We start from the raw sequence: 19,311 nt of genomic DNA on the forward strand, positions 1-19,311 counted from the left end.
AGCTAGGTCTTGTTCAGTTCCATTTTCTAGCCCAGTTTGAGAGTATTCTGGCTTTGGGCACATGGACAGTGGAGAGTCAGTAAGTAAATCACACTTCACAGATACAAAACACGTGACCTGCTGTTGTAGCCACTACTTAAGTGGCTGGTTAGGTAACTACCAGGATGCTAAGTAGCAAAGGTTCACACATTCGATGATATTCAGATCATTATGGTGGGAGGTTGCACTATAAATATTAAAATTATGCTTATTTATACCCAAGTTACTTCCTGAGAATAGATTTTTTAAAAATGATACAAAATGTATCTTAATGAGCTCATTCATATGCATGCTACTTCCCAGGAATGCTGTTTTTTTTTTATTTAAAGAAATGTTATTTTGCTTACAGTTACACATGCACTGCTAACTTAACAATGGTGCAACTCGAAAATGATTGCAGCTAAAAGAAGTGAACAGCAACTATTGCACTTTTCAATAACCAGTGCAACATGTCAACTTAGTCAGCAATCAGAACTGGTCGGTGAGGCATGAACACTACATTATGTTCAACCATGCAACTCAAGGTAGAAAACAATTTAGTCCTTTATTCTTTGTCAAATACCAACAGAGAATAAATTGTTATCTCAATTCTACAAAGCAGTGCATTTTAGCTTGAGGAGCTTCAACTGCCAATTTGGCTCAATTTCTTTTCTGCTGCAGAATTGTAAATGACAGATTTATTAACTTTGCCTAATGCCTATAGGGGAGAGAATAAAGGTCATATTTACAAGATCTCCCAAAATTTTGGAGATCTTGCAAATAAAGCCCATTTTAAGCCAAGTTTAAATATCTAGCATCTTTGCTGCTAATATTAGCTTTTACACACAAATGTCTGGATACTGTCACGCTGCTTAGAAAAAAAAAGTTCTTACCTTACCAAACCACCCATTTCCAATTTCCTGAACGTAGCTAAGATGATGACGTCCAAAAGGTGCTGAGGAGACTCCTTTAAAACACAACGAATTAAATATACTTTATTTACAAGCATATTTTATATAAAAATTCCCATGAGATTACTTCCTGCTTTAATTTTCATCAAATTGCCAAACCAAGTTTTAAATGTTGAGATTGACCACTTCAGCCCTGAAACTAGGAGGTGCATCATTATCACTGGACTTGACATTGCAATCCTGACCAGCCTCAAACGACTTGCCCTCCTTAAAAAAAAAGTATGTCCAATCCTACGCTGCTCAAATTGTCATTCACATTGTTCATCAACAACTTATGCCATTGAACTATCTTGCTATTAATTAAGCAAAATTCTGATTTTAAGGTTCTCATCCTCGTCTTCAAAAACTTCCAGGCTTTGTACCCCTCTCTCCCTAATCCCCTCTAGTCCAACAACCCTCTTACTTGCACTATAGTCAAACTCTGTTAATCAGACTTTGCTGACTCAAGTTTTTCTGAAGACTGTGCAATTTCAATAATGCTCCAATATGCTTTTAATTTACACTTGTAATACATGTAACATTTAAACAAACCTAAAAAGCATGGGAACAGGGGCCCCAGTGAGTCAAGGGGAGGGTAACCATCACCTGGGTGAGAAGATGCTGAACCATCTGGATTTCCAAATGCGCAGTTTCATTGCGAACCACCGTAGCGGTTAGTGAGCCTATTACAGCTCGGGGCATTTCGGAGTTCAATTCCAGCGCTATCTGTAAGGAGTCTGTACGTCTTCCCCATGGAATGCTTGGAGTTTTCCCCAGCTGCTCCAATTTCCTCCCACAGTCCAAAGACGTATCAGGTAAGTTAACTGGTCTTTATAAAATTGTCCCATGATTAGGTTAAGGTTAATCGAGTTTGTTGGGGGTTGCTGGCTCATAGGGTCGGAAAGGGCTACACGGCACTGTATTGCTAAATAAAATAAATAAATGTACTCCAATTAAAGCTGTTTAAACATCACGGACTTTAATCACTCCAAGTCCAGTGACAATTTCTTCTGCTGCCAACATCGACATTTCCCTTCATAAAGTAGTAATGGCACTGTAAAGTCTAAACAGTCTGTTTGACTAATATCCTATTTCCTATAAATGTATCTATGTTGAGATTTGATTTATAATGATGTAAAGCAGCATGTGGTGTTTTGTTATGTTCAGAAACAATATTTATTTATTTAATGCCTTTTATTCATCAGTCAATTTAATGCTGTTTCATTTGGCTGTACTCATGAACATTCATGTATGGTTGAATGACAATTAAACTTGAATTAGTTGTCTATTTGCCCAGAGATACAGCGTGCAACAGGCCCTTCCGGCCCTATGAGCCGCACAGCCCAGCAACCCACTGATTTAATGCTAGCCTAATCACAGGACAATTTACAATGACCAATACACCTACTAACTGGTACACCTTTGGACTTTGGGAGGAGACCTGAACACTGAGAGGAAACCAATGCAGTTCATGGGGATAAAGTACCCTCTATGAATCTCATATGCTTTATATACCTAAATCATCTAAACAAAATCCAATCGGATTGAGGTGTGGGCAACAGGAATTGCTATGAAGAGAGTTGAGAACAACTGATTTCTGCAGCTTTGGCAATCAAATCAATTTATATTAAATATCAGCATAGACAAACATTACTTATCAATACAATAAAATGCATTGTCATCATTAATATATCTATAAACTCAAGCAAATATTTGGACTATGTGAAGCTATAAGATATGTCATTACACAATTCCATGTTATTTGCTGAGATGATTTCAATATTGAGGTTTATAAGGCGCAAGGTTTATGGAGGGTGAACATTTATATTGTTTCAGACCATAGCAAAACACTATAGGGCTGCTTTGCATCTTTATAAATCAACTCTAAACACAGATACATTTATAGGAAATTGGATATTATTCTAACAGACGCTTTAGGCTTTACAATTCCCTTATTTCTTTATGAAGGGAATTATAGGCATTGATACGTAGGCAGCAGAAAAAGCTGTCGCTGGGTATGGAATGATTAAAGTTGCACCTTGGTGGAAGACCAAATCAATTGTATACACCTAAAACCCCAAAAGAACAACTTACTTACAGTCAAAAAAAGTTTCATACATTTCGATCTTTCAACACCAGAACATATGTCCTATTTATTCCAAAGGAAGCTAGAGTCACAATAGCAAACTGTGGGATGTTTATATTGAAATAATGCCAAATGTCAGTGTCAACCCTTGCTACAGAATTTTAGACCCAAGAAAGGAAGTCTTCTGTCAGCAACACAGCTCCCAAAAAAAAATTCTCCTTGATTCAAATATAACTCAATATTTACAACAAAAGCATCTTGCATTTTATTTGCACGTAATAGCAAAAAAACTTCATAGAAACTATAAATTAAAAATTGACATAAAAGGGGAAATTACAAATATGACAGCAAAAATACTGGAAACCTTAACTACAAACAAAAGGAGTCTCTGATTGAGCCAAACATCCAGGGTTGTATTCAGTTACCGACCTCCGCCAGTAGGTTGCCCAGCGAAACTGAAAAGCCTTGGTGGAGCTACATGGCTGAAAGGGATGTGTGCAGGGTGAGGGAAGTGCCCTAGAGTCAGTGCGTAAGTATCACACACCATAGAAACAGGCCCTTCAGCCCTCAACATCACCCACTTTGTAGAAAAACAGTGCTATATAAATGGTGATTGACTAGGGTTTTGGTGTTCGGAGGAACCTGAGTGGCATTGTGCATAAATTATTGAATATTTAAGACAGCAATTAAGACAAACAGTATATTGGCCTTTACTGTAAGAAGTTTCAAAGCTCCACCCATCTGGTCTCATCTTCAGAAGCAATAAACAAAAGAGATCCTGGAGATGCTGGAAATCTAAAGCACAAAATTCTGGAGGAACTCAGCAGGTCAGGCAGCATCTATGGAGGGGAATGAATAATCAAATGTTTCAGGCCGAGACTCTTCATGGGGACTGGAAAGGAAGGGGGAAGATACTGGAATAAGGTGGTGGGGGAAGGGAAGGCGTACATGCTGGCTGGCAATAGGTGAAACCAGGTAGGGAGAAGGTTTATGGATGGAGAGAGGGAGATGAATTATGAAGCTGGGAGTTGATAGGTAGAAGAATGTGGAACAAGTTCCCAAGTAGGATACATGGCTATGATAGCAAGTATGGGCGAGTATACAGTGGCATACAAAAGTTTGGGCACCCTAACCAAAATTTCTGTTACAGTGAATAGCTAAGTGAGCAAAAGATGAACTGATTTCCAAAAGGCATGAAGTTAAAGATGGCACATTTCTTTAATATTTTAAGCAAGAAAACTTATTTATTTGTACTTAGTAACACCCCCTTTGGCAAGTATCACATCTTGTAAATGCTTTTTGTAGCCGTCTTTCAATTCTTGTTTGGGGGATTTTCACCCATTCTTCCTTGCAAAAGGCTTCTAGTTCTGTGAGATTCTTGGGCCATCTTGCATGCACTGCTCTTTTGAGATCTATCCTCAGATTCTCGATGATGTTTGGGTCAGGGGACTGTGAGGGCCATGGCAAAACCTTCAGCTTGCGCCTCTTGAGGTAGTCCATTGTGGATTTTGAGGCGTGTTTAGGATCATTATCCTGTTTGTAGAGGCCATCCTCTTTTCATCTTCGGCTTTTTTTTTACAGACGGTGTGATGCTTACTTCCAGAATTTGCTGGTATTTAATTGAATTCACTCTTCCCTCGACCAGTAAATGTTCCCCATGCCACTGGCTGCATGATCGATCCACCCCCATGCTTAACAGTTGGAGAGGGGTTCTTTTCATGCAATTCTACACCCTTTTTTCTCCAAACATACCTTTGCTCATTGCAGCCAAAAAGTTCTATTCAAAAGGTTCAAAGGAACATCTAAATAAGCCTGATGCATTTTGGAAACAAGTCCTGTGGACTGAAGAAGTTAAAATAGAACTTTTTTTTTCAATTAAATACCAGTAAATTCTGGAAGCAAACATCACACTGTCTGTAAAAAAGCCTAAGATGAAAAGAGGATGGCTTCTACAACAAGATAATGATCCTAAACACACTACAAAATCCACAATGGACCACCTCGAGGCGTAAGCTGAAGGTTTTGCCACGGCCCTCACAGTCCCGACCTAAACATCATCGAGAATCTGTAGATAGACCTCAAAAGAGCAGTGCATGCAAGACTGCCCAAGAATCTCACAGAACGAGAAGCCTTTTGCAAGGAAGAATGGGTGAAAATCCCCCAAACAAGAATTGAAAGACTCTTAGCTGGCTACAAAAAGCGTTTACAAGGTGTGATACTTGTCAAAGGGGGTGTTACTAAGTACTGCCATGCAGGGTGCCCAAACTTTTGCTTCCAGCCCTTTTCCTTTTTTGTTATTTTGAAACTGTAAAAGATGGAAATAAAAAAAGTTTTCTTGCTTAAAATATTAAAGAAATGTGTCATCTTTAACTTTATGCCTTTTGGAAATCAGTTCATCTTTTACTTGCTCAGCTATTCACAGTAACAGAAATTTTGACCAGGGGTGCCCAAACTTTTGCATGCCACTGTATAGCCAGAGGGTAGCAGAGACCACAGAGGGAGTTTTAAGTTATGGATTCCTTGATTAATATTGCTCTGCCACTTCTTCTTTTAACACTCCCCCTCCCTCATCTTTCAACTATATCTTCCTAGCTACACTCAATCTGAAAGAACAGAATACACGAAGTGACCAAATGCAATGTTTCCAGTTGCTAATGACATGCAGCGAAGTGGAAATGTGTGCAGAGATAAGGCTGCAAGATGATACAGACAAGCTGAATGAATGGGCAACAACACGGCAGATAAGAGTAAAAAGTGAAAAATAATGATATTATTCACTTTGACGCACAAACAGAAATTGCTCTTTTTTTAAAAAAAAACAAGAAACTTGGGAACTTTAACTTTCAAAGAGACCCAGCTGTCCTGTATACATGTCACCGAAAGCTAGCATTCGACACACACAAAATGCTGGAGGAACTCAGCAGGCCAGGCAGCATCTATGGAAAAGAGTAGTCAACAAAGGACTGGAGGAAAAAAAAGATGAGGAGTCCGAGTTAGAAGGTAGAAGGGGAGAGAGAAACAGACACAAGATGATAGGTGAAAACAGGCGGGGAAGGGATGAAGTAAAGAGCTGGGAAGTTGATTGGTGAGAGAGATAGAAGGCTGGGGAAGATGAATCTAATAAGAGAGGACGGAAGACCATGGGGGAAAAAAAGTGAGAGGAGCACCAGAGGGAGGTGATGGGCAAGCAATGAGATATGGTGAGAGAAGGAAAAGGAGATGGCGAGTGGTGAAGGGGCGGGGAAGAGGCATTACCGGAAGTTCGAGAAATCAATCATCAGGTTGGAGGCTACCCAGACAGATTACAAGGTGTTGCTCCTTCAACCTGAGTGTGGCTTCATCACGACAGTAGAGGAAGCCATGGATTGACATGTCAGAATAGGAATGAAAAGTGGAATTAAAATGGGTGGCCATTGGGAGATCTCGCTTTTTCTGGTGGACGGAACGTAGGTGCTCGGTGAAACGGTCTCCCAATCTACGTTGGAAAGCTAGTTTTCAGGTGCACCAGGAAACTAGGAAAACAAATAGTATGTTGGTCTTTATTACTAAAGGATTTGAATACAAGAGCAAAGATTTCTTACTACAATTGTATATGGCCTTATATGAATCACACCTTGCGAATTTCGTATGCCCTCAATCCTTTTATTTTTTAATTTTATATTGAAATACAGCATGGAATAGGCCGGTTAGGCCGGTCAAGCCGCACCACCTAGCAATCACCTAATTTTACTGCAGCCTAAGCACAGGACGATTTACAATTACTAATTAACCTTCCAACCAGCATGTCTTTGGAGAAGACTATGGGAGGAAACTGGAGGAGCAGAAGAAACCCACGCAGTCAAGGGGAGAAAGGACAAACTACTAGCAGGCAGTGGCAGGAATTGAACCCAAGTCGCTGGTACTGTAAAGCATATTAACCACTATGCTACCGTGCTGCCTCACCCTTAAAGAATACTTGCTACAGAAGGAATTCAGTGAAGATTCATCTGACTAGTTCCTAGAAAGGCAGGTCTGTTATACGAAGATAGATAAAGCAGGCTTCACCTCAATTCTTTAGAGCGGAGAGGCGTCCTCATCAATACATATTAAATTCTTAGAGGACCGCATAGGGTGGAATCAGAAAGGATGATTTCCCTAACACAAGAGATTCTGCAGATGCTGGAAATCTAGAGCAACACATGCAAAATGCTGCAGGAACTCTGCAGGTCAGGTAACATCAATGGAAAAGAATAAACAGTTTCAGGCCGAGACCCTTCATCAGGATATCAGGATGATTTCCTTGACTTATAAATTTGACAAATTTAGGATTATTAAGGCAAGAATATGAGGTCCAGTTATTGAACAGTGAAGCAGTCTTAAGGGCTGTTTCCATCATCCCTTAAAGTAATGCCTTCCAGATTTCATCCACCTTCTAGATTAAAAAAAAATCCTGATATCTCTTGCCTTTTATATTAAACCCATGCCTTCAGGTTTAAGATAACATTACTATGGGGAAAGATTTTTCACCATCAACCTCAACTTTGCATACTCAGTTCGACCCCTCTTTCCACTTAGCCTTCACTACACTAAGTAAAATAAACCCAGTCTATCAAAACTTTCCTCATAGCTCCAGCCAGACATCTTGGCAAATTGCATTAGTAATCAAATAACAAACTAATCTTTTATGCCTACTCAATGTTCATATCCTTCCATTTTCCTCACATCCATGTGCCTATCTAAATGCCTCTCAAGTCTCTAATGTTTCTGCCTCTACCAGCACTCTAGGCCGTACATTCCAGGCACCCACCATTCTGTGCAAAAAAACTTGCGCCACACATCTCCTTTGAAATTACCCCCTCACCATAAATGCATGCCCTCTGGTATTAGACATTTCAACCCAAGGAAAAAAGATACCACCTGTCTACTTTATCCATGCCTCTCAATCTTATTAACCTCTATCATATCTCCCCTCAGCTCACTTTTACTGGAACAATTATTATGGATTGGACCACAAATGTTAACCAACCTTTTGAACACCATCGTGAAGTTCTCCAAGAAAAGTATTCAGCAGCTTGATTGACCAATTCTTTAATAGAATAAACTGGAAGCCTTGTTATTAACCATTCAGATTTGAAATGGCATTGACAGATTAGGAAGTTATACAGAGCCTTAGAACCAAACCTGCTCTTGCTACCACCAGATTTTCACGTGCATGTACTTCCAGGGCGTATTTCTTTTAATCAAATTCACGAATAGAATTCCTTGTTAAAGTTTGCCCTTTCAGATCTAAGGGGCTAATTGAAACACTTGTATGAAATAACCTTATTTAATGCACACTGTGAAATAAAATCAGGATTTTCCTGGTGGATGGCTTCAGTAGATAATTTTACTGAGAAATGGAGAACCTACAGATTATAATGTCATTTAGGATTGGATTGTTTCAAATGAACATCGGGAATAAAAAGCCAAGCAATCGTATTCTATTAAATCACATTTGCCAAGTACTCTACATTTAGATCGATTTAAGTGATATAAAGTAGTAGTAAAAGGCTGTTTTGAAATGCAGAGCAGTGCACACCTTGTGTTTTTGATAAGTGAATCTGCGTTGGAGTAGAAAACATAACATTTGGAACAGAAAGTGTATATACTTCAGCAGGCGTTGGAGGTGACGGAGTGTCTTCTGCTGGAGGTACAAAATCATTTTCTTCATCAAGATTATCATCTTCAAATTCCTGAAAGAGAAACAATAGTGGAACTCTTAACTTCATGTAAATGGGGCATTATTTGCTCTATACAAAAACCTGCTTACACTAATTCTAAAGCAACCCAGCACTTTATAAACAATCCTGGAAAGCAGCAGATCTATGCCCCACAATGTCAGCAAAACAAAAATCAGACTTCAGGAAGGGGTAGAATCAGAATCAAGTTTAGTATCACTGACATATATCGCAAAATTTGTGGATTTGCAGCAGTATGGTGTGATACATATAAATACTATAAACTACAATAATATATAACAATATTAAGTAAGTAGTACAAAAAGAGAGCAATATAGAGAGGTAAACACGAGGAAATCTGCAGATGCTGGAAATTCAAGCAACACACACAAAATGCTGGTGGAACGCAGCAGGCCAGACAGCATCCATAGGAAGAAGCACAGTCGACGTTTCGAGCCGAGACCCCTCATCAGGACTAACTGAAAGAAGAAATATAGAGAGGTGGTGTTCATGAAATAGCTCATTGTTCATTCCGAAATATTGATTGTGTGTTTTCAGGCTTCTGTATCTCCTGATGGTAGTAATAAGAGAACACGGCTTGTGCGATGGCACCTTTCGGAGGCATCACCTTTTGAAGATATCCTCAATGCGGTGGAGACTAGTGCCCATGATGGAGCTGACTGAGTTTCCATCCCTCTGCAGCTTTTTCCAATCCTGTGCAGTGGCCCCTCCATTCCAGGCGGTGCTGCAACCAGTTAGAATGATCTCCCCGGTACAGCTCTAGAAATTTGCTCGTCTTTGGTGACATACAAAATCTTCTCAAAATCCTAAAATATAGCACCTTCTGGCCTTTCTTCATAATTCCATCAATATGTTAAGGCCCAAGATAGATCTTCAGAGATGTTGATGCCCAAGAACTTGAAATTTTTCCACCCTTGCCACTGCTGACCCCTCGACGAGGATTGGTGTGTGTTCCCTTGACTTCCCCTTCCCGAAGTCCACAATCAGTTCCTTGGTCGTACTGATGTTGACTGCAAGGTTGTTGTTGCGACACCGCCCAACCAGCTGATTGATCTCATCCTGTACAGAGCACATGGACCGGTTTATATCAGCGGTGCTGAGATCATGAGCCAAAAGCTTCAAGCTCTCAGGAATGACTATCAACGAGAGCCTGTCCAAGTACAAACACGTAGACGCCATGGCCAAGAAAGTGTACTAGCTCTTTATTTCCTCAAGAGACCAGAGAAATTTAGTACATCCCCTTTTTTTTTAAAAATCAATATACCTATCCAGACGTGACATGGCTTGGTGTGACAACTGCTATGCCCAGGGCCACGAGAAACTGCATAGAGTTGGACACAGTTCAGTACATCACAGAAACCAGCCTCCCCTCCATGGTCTCTGTCTACACTTCTGACTGCCTCAGTAAAGTGTACAACATAATAGAAGACTTCACCTATCCCCAGACATTGTCTTCTCCTCCCTCATATTGGGCAGCAGGTACAAAAGCCTGAAAGAATGTACCACCAGGCTCAAGAACAGCTTCTATCCCACTGTTTTAAGACTATTGAATGATTCCCTAAAAAAATAAGATGAAAAATAAGATTTAACCTCATAATTTACCTCATTTTGATCTTGCACCTTTAATGTCTATATAATACATGCTACTACCGCAATGTGCTGATGTGGTGAAATGATCTGTATGGATGGTATCAGACCAGAAGACATGGGAGCAGTATTAGGCCATTCAGCCCATTGAGTCTGCTCTGCCATTCCATCACGGCTGATTTATCCCTCTCTACCCCATTCTCCTGCCTTCTCCCCATGACCTTTGACACCCTTATTAATCAAGAACCTATCAATCTCCACTTTAAATATACCCAAGACTTGGCCTCCACAGCTATCTGTAGTAATGAGTTTTCTCTGGCTAAAGAAATTTTTTCTCAAATGTTCTAAATGGACATTCCTCAATTCTGAGGCACTGCCCTCTGGTCGGCTTCCCCACTATAAGGAGCATCCTCTCCACATCCACTCTATCTAGGTCTTTCTGAAAGTTTTTCCACTCTACCTCAGTACATTTGACAATAATAAAAACAATTTAAACTGTATTTAATTACAACAAAAATGTATCACATGATTAATGCGCATTTTTTTTTGTTTTTCATCACATTCAATTCTGCATAGTGATCATTTGAAAATACTACAACAAGAGTTGCAACGACTGAAGCCCAAACATAAACTGAGAAGAAATGTCACCCCAGGCAACCTGAAATTTGAAAAAAAATAGAGAATATTAACTGCACATAATAACATTCAATTAACAGATACAGATTCCACATCCTTCTTCTACTCCCAAAAGACTTTTAAATCAGTCAGTGTGAAATGCATGAATAAGCACTTGATAGCCTCAGGAGTTTTTTTTCTTCTTGTGGCTGGCGTTCACATTTGAGAAGGAAAATCTAAACCAAGCCATGCTGTTGAATGACACTCTTGAATCAGCCATCCGCAGTATAGGACGACTCTGCCCTTACTGATATATCAACAATGCAATGCAAACACAATTTAAATGTCACCGTTCGATGAAAACAGGGAAACCAAGGTGCATCCTTATGCTCACCTTGAAATTTATTTCCCGGTCTTTGCAGCATGATGCACAATTCACAAGCAGGACGACCAGGACAACTAAGCAGCACCCAGAAAGTACGAGCAGTGACACGGAGACTTCAACAGTTGTTTCCCCTGGAAAATGGAATAAATCATTTGTAAACACCAGGTTTTAAAAACCCACTCCAAGAAACTACACATTGTATGGTACAAGTTCAATGGCTTAATCAAAGTTCAAAGCAAATGTATTAGCAAAGTATGTATATACTACGCCGAGATACATTTCCTTGCAGGCATTCACAGTATTACAAAGAAATACAATAGAACCAAAGAAAAACTACACATAATCAATCAGCGCGGAATGTAAAATGCTATATTGCCAGATGTAGAATGCCAGTTGAATAAATGTTAAAAAAATGTTTAAATTTACTATTGAAAATAAAGAGACTCAAGCAGTTAAGTATAATCTGCAACTCTGTAGAAAAATTGCCCATTAAGCGAACCATAAAAGAATAAGGAAATACATGCCCCAGAAGACACTATCAGCAATATTCATCCCATTAAGTAACTAGCTTCAATGTATAAAACTCCATATTCTCAGACCATCCCAAGCACTTCACAACCATTATTTTCGAAGGTCAATTATCAAGGGTAGACCCTTCTAAAACACCTTGTATCTACAATTATATTTGTTTTGAGGGTAGATTTTCTACAGCTTTCTTAATTCAATTTTTCCCAGCAATTTATTGGCCAAAATATCTCATTTTGTATACATTTCCCTTTCCCTCCAAAAATGTTCCAAGATTAAATCCAGCTTTTCACCATAAGACATAGGAGTATAATTAGGCTATTCGGCCCATCGAATGTGCTCTCCCATTCTACCACGGCTGATCTGTCATTCCTCAACCCCACTCTACTGCTTTCTCCCCGTAACCTTTGTCACCTTTACTAACAAAGATCCTAATGATCTCTGCTTTAAATATACCCAATGACTTGGCCTCCACAGCCGAATGTGGCAACATAATCCCACCCACTGGTTCAAGAGACGTCATTCTATTCTGAAGCCGTACTCGCTGGTCCTAGAATCCCTACAACAGGAAAAACCCTCTGCATGTCCACTCTATCTAGGCCTTTCAATATACGACAGCTTTCAATGAGAACACCCCTCATTCTTCTAAACCCCAGCAAGTACAGACCCAGAATCATTACAGCTGCAGGCTGTATGTGGGACCTCCAAAGTGGTGAGGAAAGAATTCATGACCACATCAGTCAGCTCTTCCCTGTGCTTGAGATGCCATCAGTGGCAACAGGAAAAGGAAGGACCAGCCCTGCTTCACGCCCTTCCACTTTATCTGGGACTTCAGCAGTGGTGATGGAAGATCTCATGATTGCATCAGCAAGCTCCTATGTGAGGCAGAGTGTGTCCTTCCTTTTCCAATGGACACCGATGTTTTTCCACAGTTCAGGGTCTGGCTCAGGGTCATGGTCAACGTAAAGGTCAGGGTAAGGAGTTGAACTTTGGATCAGCGACAAAGGCTTAGGGTTAGCAATGAGGAATTAGGGTACGAGTCAGGATTTAAAGTTAGGAACAAGTTACTTTACAGGTTTTGCTATATGTCAGGAACATCAAGGTTAGGAATGACGATTAGTTTTATAAGTTAGGCTTTGTTTAGGGTCAGGTTTCATGTTTAGGGATTGGGGTAATGGTTATAGGGAAGGAATTTAGTCATAGTCATACTTTATTAATCCCCAGGGGAAATTGGTTTTCCTGAGACAACCTGACATTTGGATCAGTAATAGGAATTAGGGTTCGTGTTTTAATTTGTTGTTTGGGTCAGGGTTTAGGGTTCAGGTTTGGGTCAGGGACAGGGTTTGGGATTAGACTCGTCTTCCCCGTCCTGCTGAATTTATCCTTTTGTGTGTAAAGTCTGGTATCAGGTTGTCTGTTGAACAGTCTGGTCCTTTGCAACTTGACTGTGTTGCAGATGTGTTCCCACATGGCACTGATGACCCTTCAAGAAATGCTTAGTTTTTTTGTAAAAGTAATTTGAAAAATCCTGTGGATGAGAAATATACTTCAGAATTGTCCGTCACTCATTCACTTTCTCACATGCCCCCCCTCCTTCTCCGTGTCCTCTCATCTGTCCCCTGCCTCCCATTGCCTGTGATCCCGTCCCCCCTCTCTCTCCCCTTTTGAGGTGGTCCTGCCCATTGGTTGTTGCTCTCAAACTCGTATTTTCTATCTTGTGAGGAGCTGCTCCCCACCCTTGGGTCTTGAGGTCACACCACTGGGTACGAGGCCATTATGACACTGCCTGGTCTCGCCCAGGTATCAACTGTTGCCATTTTGTGGCAGCAGCCCTCCGTGGTTACCTGATATCCCTTGTTGCCCTGTTAATCTTTACTGGGAGTCTGTCAGCACGTCTGTGTGAGCACTTTGCTCACCCCTCATTTTGCCCCGAGCCTGTCCCCTTGCCCCTTCACGGTCAAGAGATGGATGTATCATCGTGAATTATATATTTACTTTGGTGTAAGAGAGTTATTCCACCATTCCCTTTAAATTGGTGGATTACCAGCCTGAAAAGGCTGGATCTTCTTAAGTCAAGGTAAGTGACAGGGCCACCATGAGGTCGAGTTGGAGGCTGTGACCTCAAGCTCGTGTGTTCTATGTGGCACACAGAGTCATAAAGATGGAGCTTCCCACCATCCAAGAACTACTAGACAAACCAAGAGTATGGATCTTCCCAAGAGAACCTCCATCCCTCTACGCTATGCCACTCAATCAGATCGCAGCCATTCCTCAGGCAGTGGATTACGGCACTGTGAGTAGGTGACACCTTCTCCCATAGAGGCTACCTTCTGGAAGGATTCCCAAACTCCTTTAAGCCTTGAAGAGACTGGAGACTATGAAGAAAAAAAAAACACTTGGACATTGTGGCAGCACCCAACGATGGGGATCATGTGTCCCCCACCCCACCCCCTCCCTCCTCTCCCAACAATGCCAGCTGCAGCCCATGTGTTTGCTGAAAGAGAACTGGTAACCATGGAGGTATGCTGTATGCTGCCCTGCTGGCGAATTTCAGGGAGAGCAACTCAGGCTGCCAAAGGAACCTGCAGACACTCTGCTCCAGTAAAATAGGAAAGGTGAGGTGGAACCAGATCTTCCTCTCTGAGTGGCCACCAATGGCCTCACGAGCAGCGTTGAAGAGCTGACTGATGCTGTCACCATTTGATGAAGCCAAAGATTCCAATCTGGACACTCGGCCCAGAAGCTTCAGATAACTTGGAGACAAGGAAGACTTGTTGCATGCACCGCTGTTGGTGGACAACAGGGAAGATGGCAGTCTGCCCTTAGCTGAGTTGAGGGTGCTTCTGTTGAGTGCCAAGTCCCCTGACGGAGACCCAGAGCCCACCCTGGAAGGACAGTGGTACCAAATAGATCTTGTGTCCCTCTCAGATGCAGAGGGTGAATCAGTTTCTACCACCTCTCCATGCCAGGCTGAGGGAACGCATCAAAAACTTCTGGTAAGATAGCAGCACATTCAAATGCAATGGCCTCTCTGGGGTCAATCAAAGGTGCACTTTTCTTTGTTAAATGTGTTATTTACAATCACAAAGCGGTGCTGGCCATCAAGAGCTAGAAGTGCTCTGGGTCTACCTTACCTGTGAGCTGCTCGTTGATCAGTGGAGCCGGCCTGTTAGTCAAAGGCTTCGGAGTTGGTGTGCAGGTAACCATGGGTGATTGTCTTGGACGTTTCTCTTGTAATCACAAGACCCTGTTGGACATTGATAATCTAAGATTCTGCAGGCCTGTTTCCTTTGTTTGCTGACTTGACAGGCAGTGTGGGAGCTACGTAACATAGCAAAGACTAGGCCTCAAGCCACAGGCTTGCCTACAGCTGCAGTCCAGGAGAGAGAGACACCGGAGGCGGTGTAGAGTGACATCCAAGCTCAGTTGGGGCTGGCTTCTCCCATCGGTCCTGCCCTCCAATGTTCAATCAGTGGAATGACAGGATGGAATGCAGTGGCTGCGCACTGCTGGGAATCCATATAGTCAATATATGGGACATGTCAACTCAGGGTCTTGGACTACATATGTGCTTTTTCTTCGTGACTTTCTTTTGCTCGTTATTTTGAATGTGCTGCGAATGTTTTGCACCTTGGCCACAGAGGGACACTGTTTCATTCGGGTGTATTCATGTATGGATGAATGATAATTAGGTTGAATTTGATTTGAAAGGGTAGTTGGCACCTTACGCAGGAGACTGTCCTAACTTAAGTCCCTCTCCCAACTTCCTCTGCAAACAGAAATCATGCTTTCTCACTAATTGAAGGAGGGGCAAGGCCAAGAGCAATACTCAGCCACCTTGGCATCCTTTCCATGTAGTTCAGTGTGTGTTAAAACCTGGAAGACAGGCGTCCCGAAGACATCATGCCATTGGCTGTTGAAGGACTAACAGGTTTCTGAGACTTGAAACTTTACAGAAATGCCCAACTGTAAATCATTCTGCTGTAAGTAATCTGTATACTAAATAATTTCAATTGGTAAAGTAATTTCTCTTTTGATGAATGGATGAACAGTTTATTAGTGTTGTTTAATTGTACTAAGATACAATAAAAATCTTAGCCTTGTATGCTTACCAGACAGATCATGCCCCACACAAGTACATCAAGGCATAACAGGAAAACAAAATGCAGAATATAGTTACAGGGAAAGAGTACTGCAGATCGACAAAGTGCAAAGGCTATGTGATGGTGGGTTGTGAGATCAAAATTCATCTTTCAGTGAATGACAGGTCCATTCAAGAGTCTGATGTCAGTGGGATAGAAGCTGTCCTTGAGTTTGGTGACTAAATAATTTCAAATGATATAACTATACTAAATAACTTTAATATACACATTGAATGTATTCAGCTATTAGAGTTAGAGAATATGATATTCTTCATCTATTATTGTAGGCAACTCCGATAACATCCTGAATCTTGGCAAGTTCTAGGGACTGGTTTCCAAGGTTTTACCGAGTTTGATGTTAAGCCTACTAGGTCTTAAAGCTCCTTTGTATGATTAAAAGCTTGTACCATATTATTCAAAAATGCAATAGGCTAAAAAAATGTTATAAGACACTTCAGCTTTTAGCCAAGCAATAAAGGAAAAACCATTCCTCTCTCAGCTTTATAATAACAATTAATAAATAATAAAGAGAGAGGGTTTTAACATTTTGCAGAAGTATGTACATTAATGCTTATACATGGTGGTCAACAAATCTCTCCACACTTTTACAAGTGGGATTGAGGGGGAAATGTTGAAATCCAATCCAAACATCACTTTGGGAAATGGTAATTCCCCAACTGCCCACCCTAAAGTTCCACATCTTTTATAATTTCTCCCAATTTTATATGAAACAACTGAAGTAAACAGTAAAAGTAGCCATTTGGCCCTTCAAAGCTACACTACCATTTATCAAGTCCATGGCTAATTTTGCCACTCAATGCCTTTCTCTAGCCCACATCTCTTTATTCCCTTAACATTCCATCAATCCCCATTTTGAATGAAATCAGTGCCTCAAGTTCCACAGCCCTCCATGTATAGAATTTCAAAGATTATGAGTGAATATCTAACAGAAGAACCTTCTGAGATCTCTATTTCTTCTAAATGCAAGAGAATACAGATCTATTGGATTCATTTTGTCCTGGGACAGCATATCCACTTTCCCTAGAGCCAGGCCATCTTCAATGCATTCCTAATGGCAAGTATATATTGAGGGAAGAGGGTGATAAAACAGTAAACAATAAGGCAGATGTATTTTCACCAATAGTTATGTTCATATTAATGAGGTACATTGTGCCCCAAACACTGATCCATGGAATACCCTGTTATTCATAGACAGCCTGAGAGAAGAAATCCTGTGGATTCGCTGGCCAGAAGTCATCAGCACCACCAATCTATGGCAGAAAACACATCAGCTACCACAAGAATAATTAAGGAAAAGAAGATGGGAATGGTAGGCCTAGTACCATTACCACCAGGCAAGCGTTAACATGAATCCCCAGGGAAAGTGAAGAGAGGTCAGCCAAAGAACACCTGTCAATGTGATCTTGAAGCAAACACCAGGAAGATGGGGACAACTTGAAAGACTGACCAAGGACAGAGGGCTCTGACGAGCTGCTGTCAAGCAGCTTATGCCCCAGCAAGGATGATGGGCTTAACTAACTATCTGAGGGGAAGGTTGCTTTATTCACAGTTTACCTTCTAGCTGATGATGAGTTCTCAAGTCATATCAGTATATTATACCCAATTCTTGTTGACTAACACCTGCATAAGACCTTATTGGAAACCTCTGAGTCCAAATACACCATATTCATTGGTACCCCCTTTACCTAAAGTCCAGTAGATTAATCAAGCAGAAGTTTCATTTCATGAATCCTAATCTTCTGTAAATAAACTTTTTCTAGTGATCAAAGTGTTAAGTATCTCATACTGTACCTGAACTGACAGAACCTTTCAATTCTTAATTGTGAATGAGTCATTTTGAATCACCCAAATCATTTCAATAAAATAAAACTATTCACCCACATTATTCACGTCTAGCAAAAAAAATGTTTAACTAAATACAGATCCTCCAATTGCAATTCTGATCCAAAACTAAACGGTTCTTAACTTTTATTGCCTACCTGTACAATATTCACTGTGCAAAGTTACAAAGCAGAAACACAAAAAAAATGCAAAAAGCTGCACAAGAGTTCACAGTACATTCAAATCTGGCTTATTCCACCACAAAACTACTCATAGCATGCATGTTCCTCCCACTTCACATTAGCCTCTACACCCTGACACAAATGTTGAAAGGCTGAGCCTGATACCAAACACTGAATGTTTTACATTTATGAACATTAACAAAGTATGAGATGTGAGGAAAGGAAAGGATAAAAAAAAAATACAGATGCTAGATATCAAAGGAAAACAAAACATTAGAAGTACTTGAGCAAAGCACTTCGAACTTTGAGCAAAGCACTTCGAACTTTGAACAAAATACTGGAAAAACTCAGCAAATCAGGAAGCATCAATGGAGGAAATAAACAGTCAATATTTCAGACCAGGACCCTTCTTCAGGACTGTTTAGGAAGGAGGCAAAAGCCGGAATAAGAGAGTGGGGATAAGGAGGAGTACAAGCTAGAAGATGACAGGTGAAACTAGGTGAACGGGAAGGTATGTGGCTGGGGGAGGGGGGATGAAGTGAGAAGCTGAGAGGGGAAAGTTGGAAGAGATAAATAACCAAAGAAACCTGATAGGATATTGGGCCATGGAATAAAAAGGGAATGAGAAAGGCATCAGAGGGAGGTGATGGGCAGGTGAGAAGAGATGAGAGGGGAAACAGAATGAGGAATGAAAGAGGAAAGAAGGGGAAGGGGGGAGAAACTACCAGAAGTTAGAGAAATTGATGTTCATGCCATTAGATTGATGGTTACCCAGACAGAATATGAAGTGTTGCTCATCCAATCTGAGACAGGCCTTATCATGACAGTAGAGGCAGTCATGGACCGACATGTCGGAACGGAAATGGGAAGTCAAATTAAAATGGGCGGCCATTGGGAAATCTCACCTATTGTGGAGGACAAAGCAACCATTGTGCAACAAATGCTCAGCATGTCAGGCAGTATCTGTGGAGAGATTTATGACCCCAACAACTAGTTTTCTGTAGCAGTTAAGATGGGGGAGGAGTAGCTAAATCAAAGGGAATATATTTGATACTGCAAGACCATATGGTTTAATGGGGACAGTACAAGTAACAGTCAGAAACCCATTATGCTTCTTTGTCTGTGCAACATATAGTTAACATTGAGTCCCAGGGACATGTACTGTACCAATGAAGTAAGAAAAAAGGGTGGCAAAATAACGACAGGCAGAAATGTGTCATCACGATATAGACAAGGGTTACCTAAAGTTCAAGAACCTGATA

The 19,311-nt window shown here is 40.9% G+C and overlaps 1 protein-coding gene across 1 annotated transcript in view; it reads right to left on the reverse strand.

The window, feature by feature from the left end:
• The window catches only part of lmtk2 (lemur tyrosine kinase 2), a 129,725-nt gene that overhangs the window by 87,435 nt on the left and 22,979 nt on the right, over nt 1-19,311 (reverse strand). The window contains exons 2-4 of the mRNA XM_072269129.1: nt 11,368-11,489; nt 8,612-8,765; nt 912-985 (exon numbers count right to left, since the gene is read on the reverse strand). Coding sequence (XP_072125230.1) covers nt 912-985; nt 8,612-8,765; nt 11,368-11,489 — 350 coding nt within the window. The remainder of the gene's footprint in view (nt 1-911; nt 986-8,611; nt 8,766-11,367; nt 11,490-19,311) is intronic.

The sequence above is a fragment of the Mobula birostris genome, chromosome 9, assembly GCF_030028105.1.
Source record: "Mobula birostris isolate sMobBir1 chromosome 9, sMobBir1.hap1, whole genome shotgun sequence".
Classification (NCBI taxonomy): Eukaryota; Metazoa; Chordata; class Chondrichthyes; order Myliobatiformes; family Myliobatidae; genus Mobula; species Mobula birostris.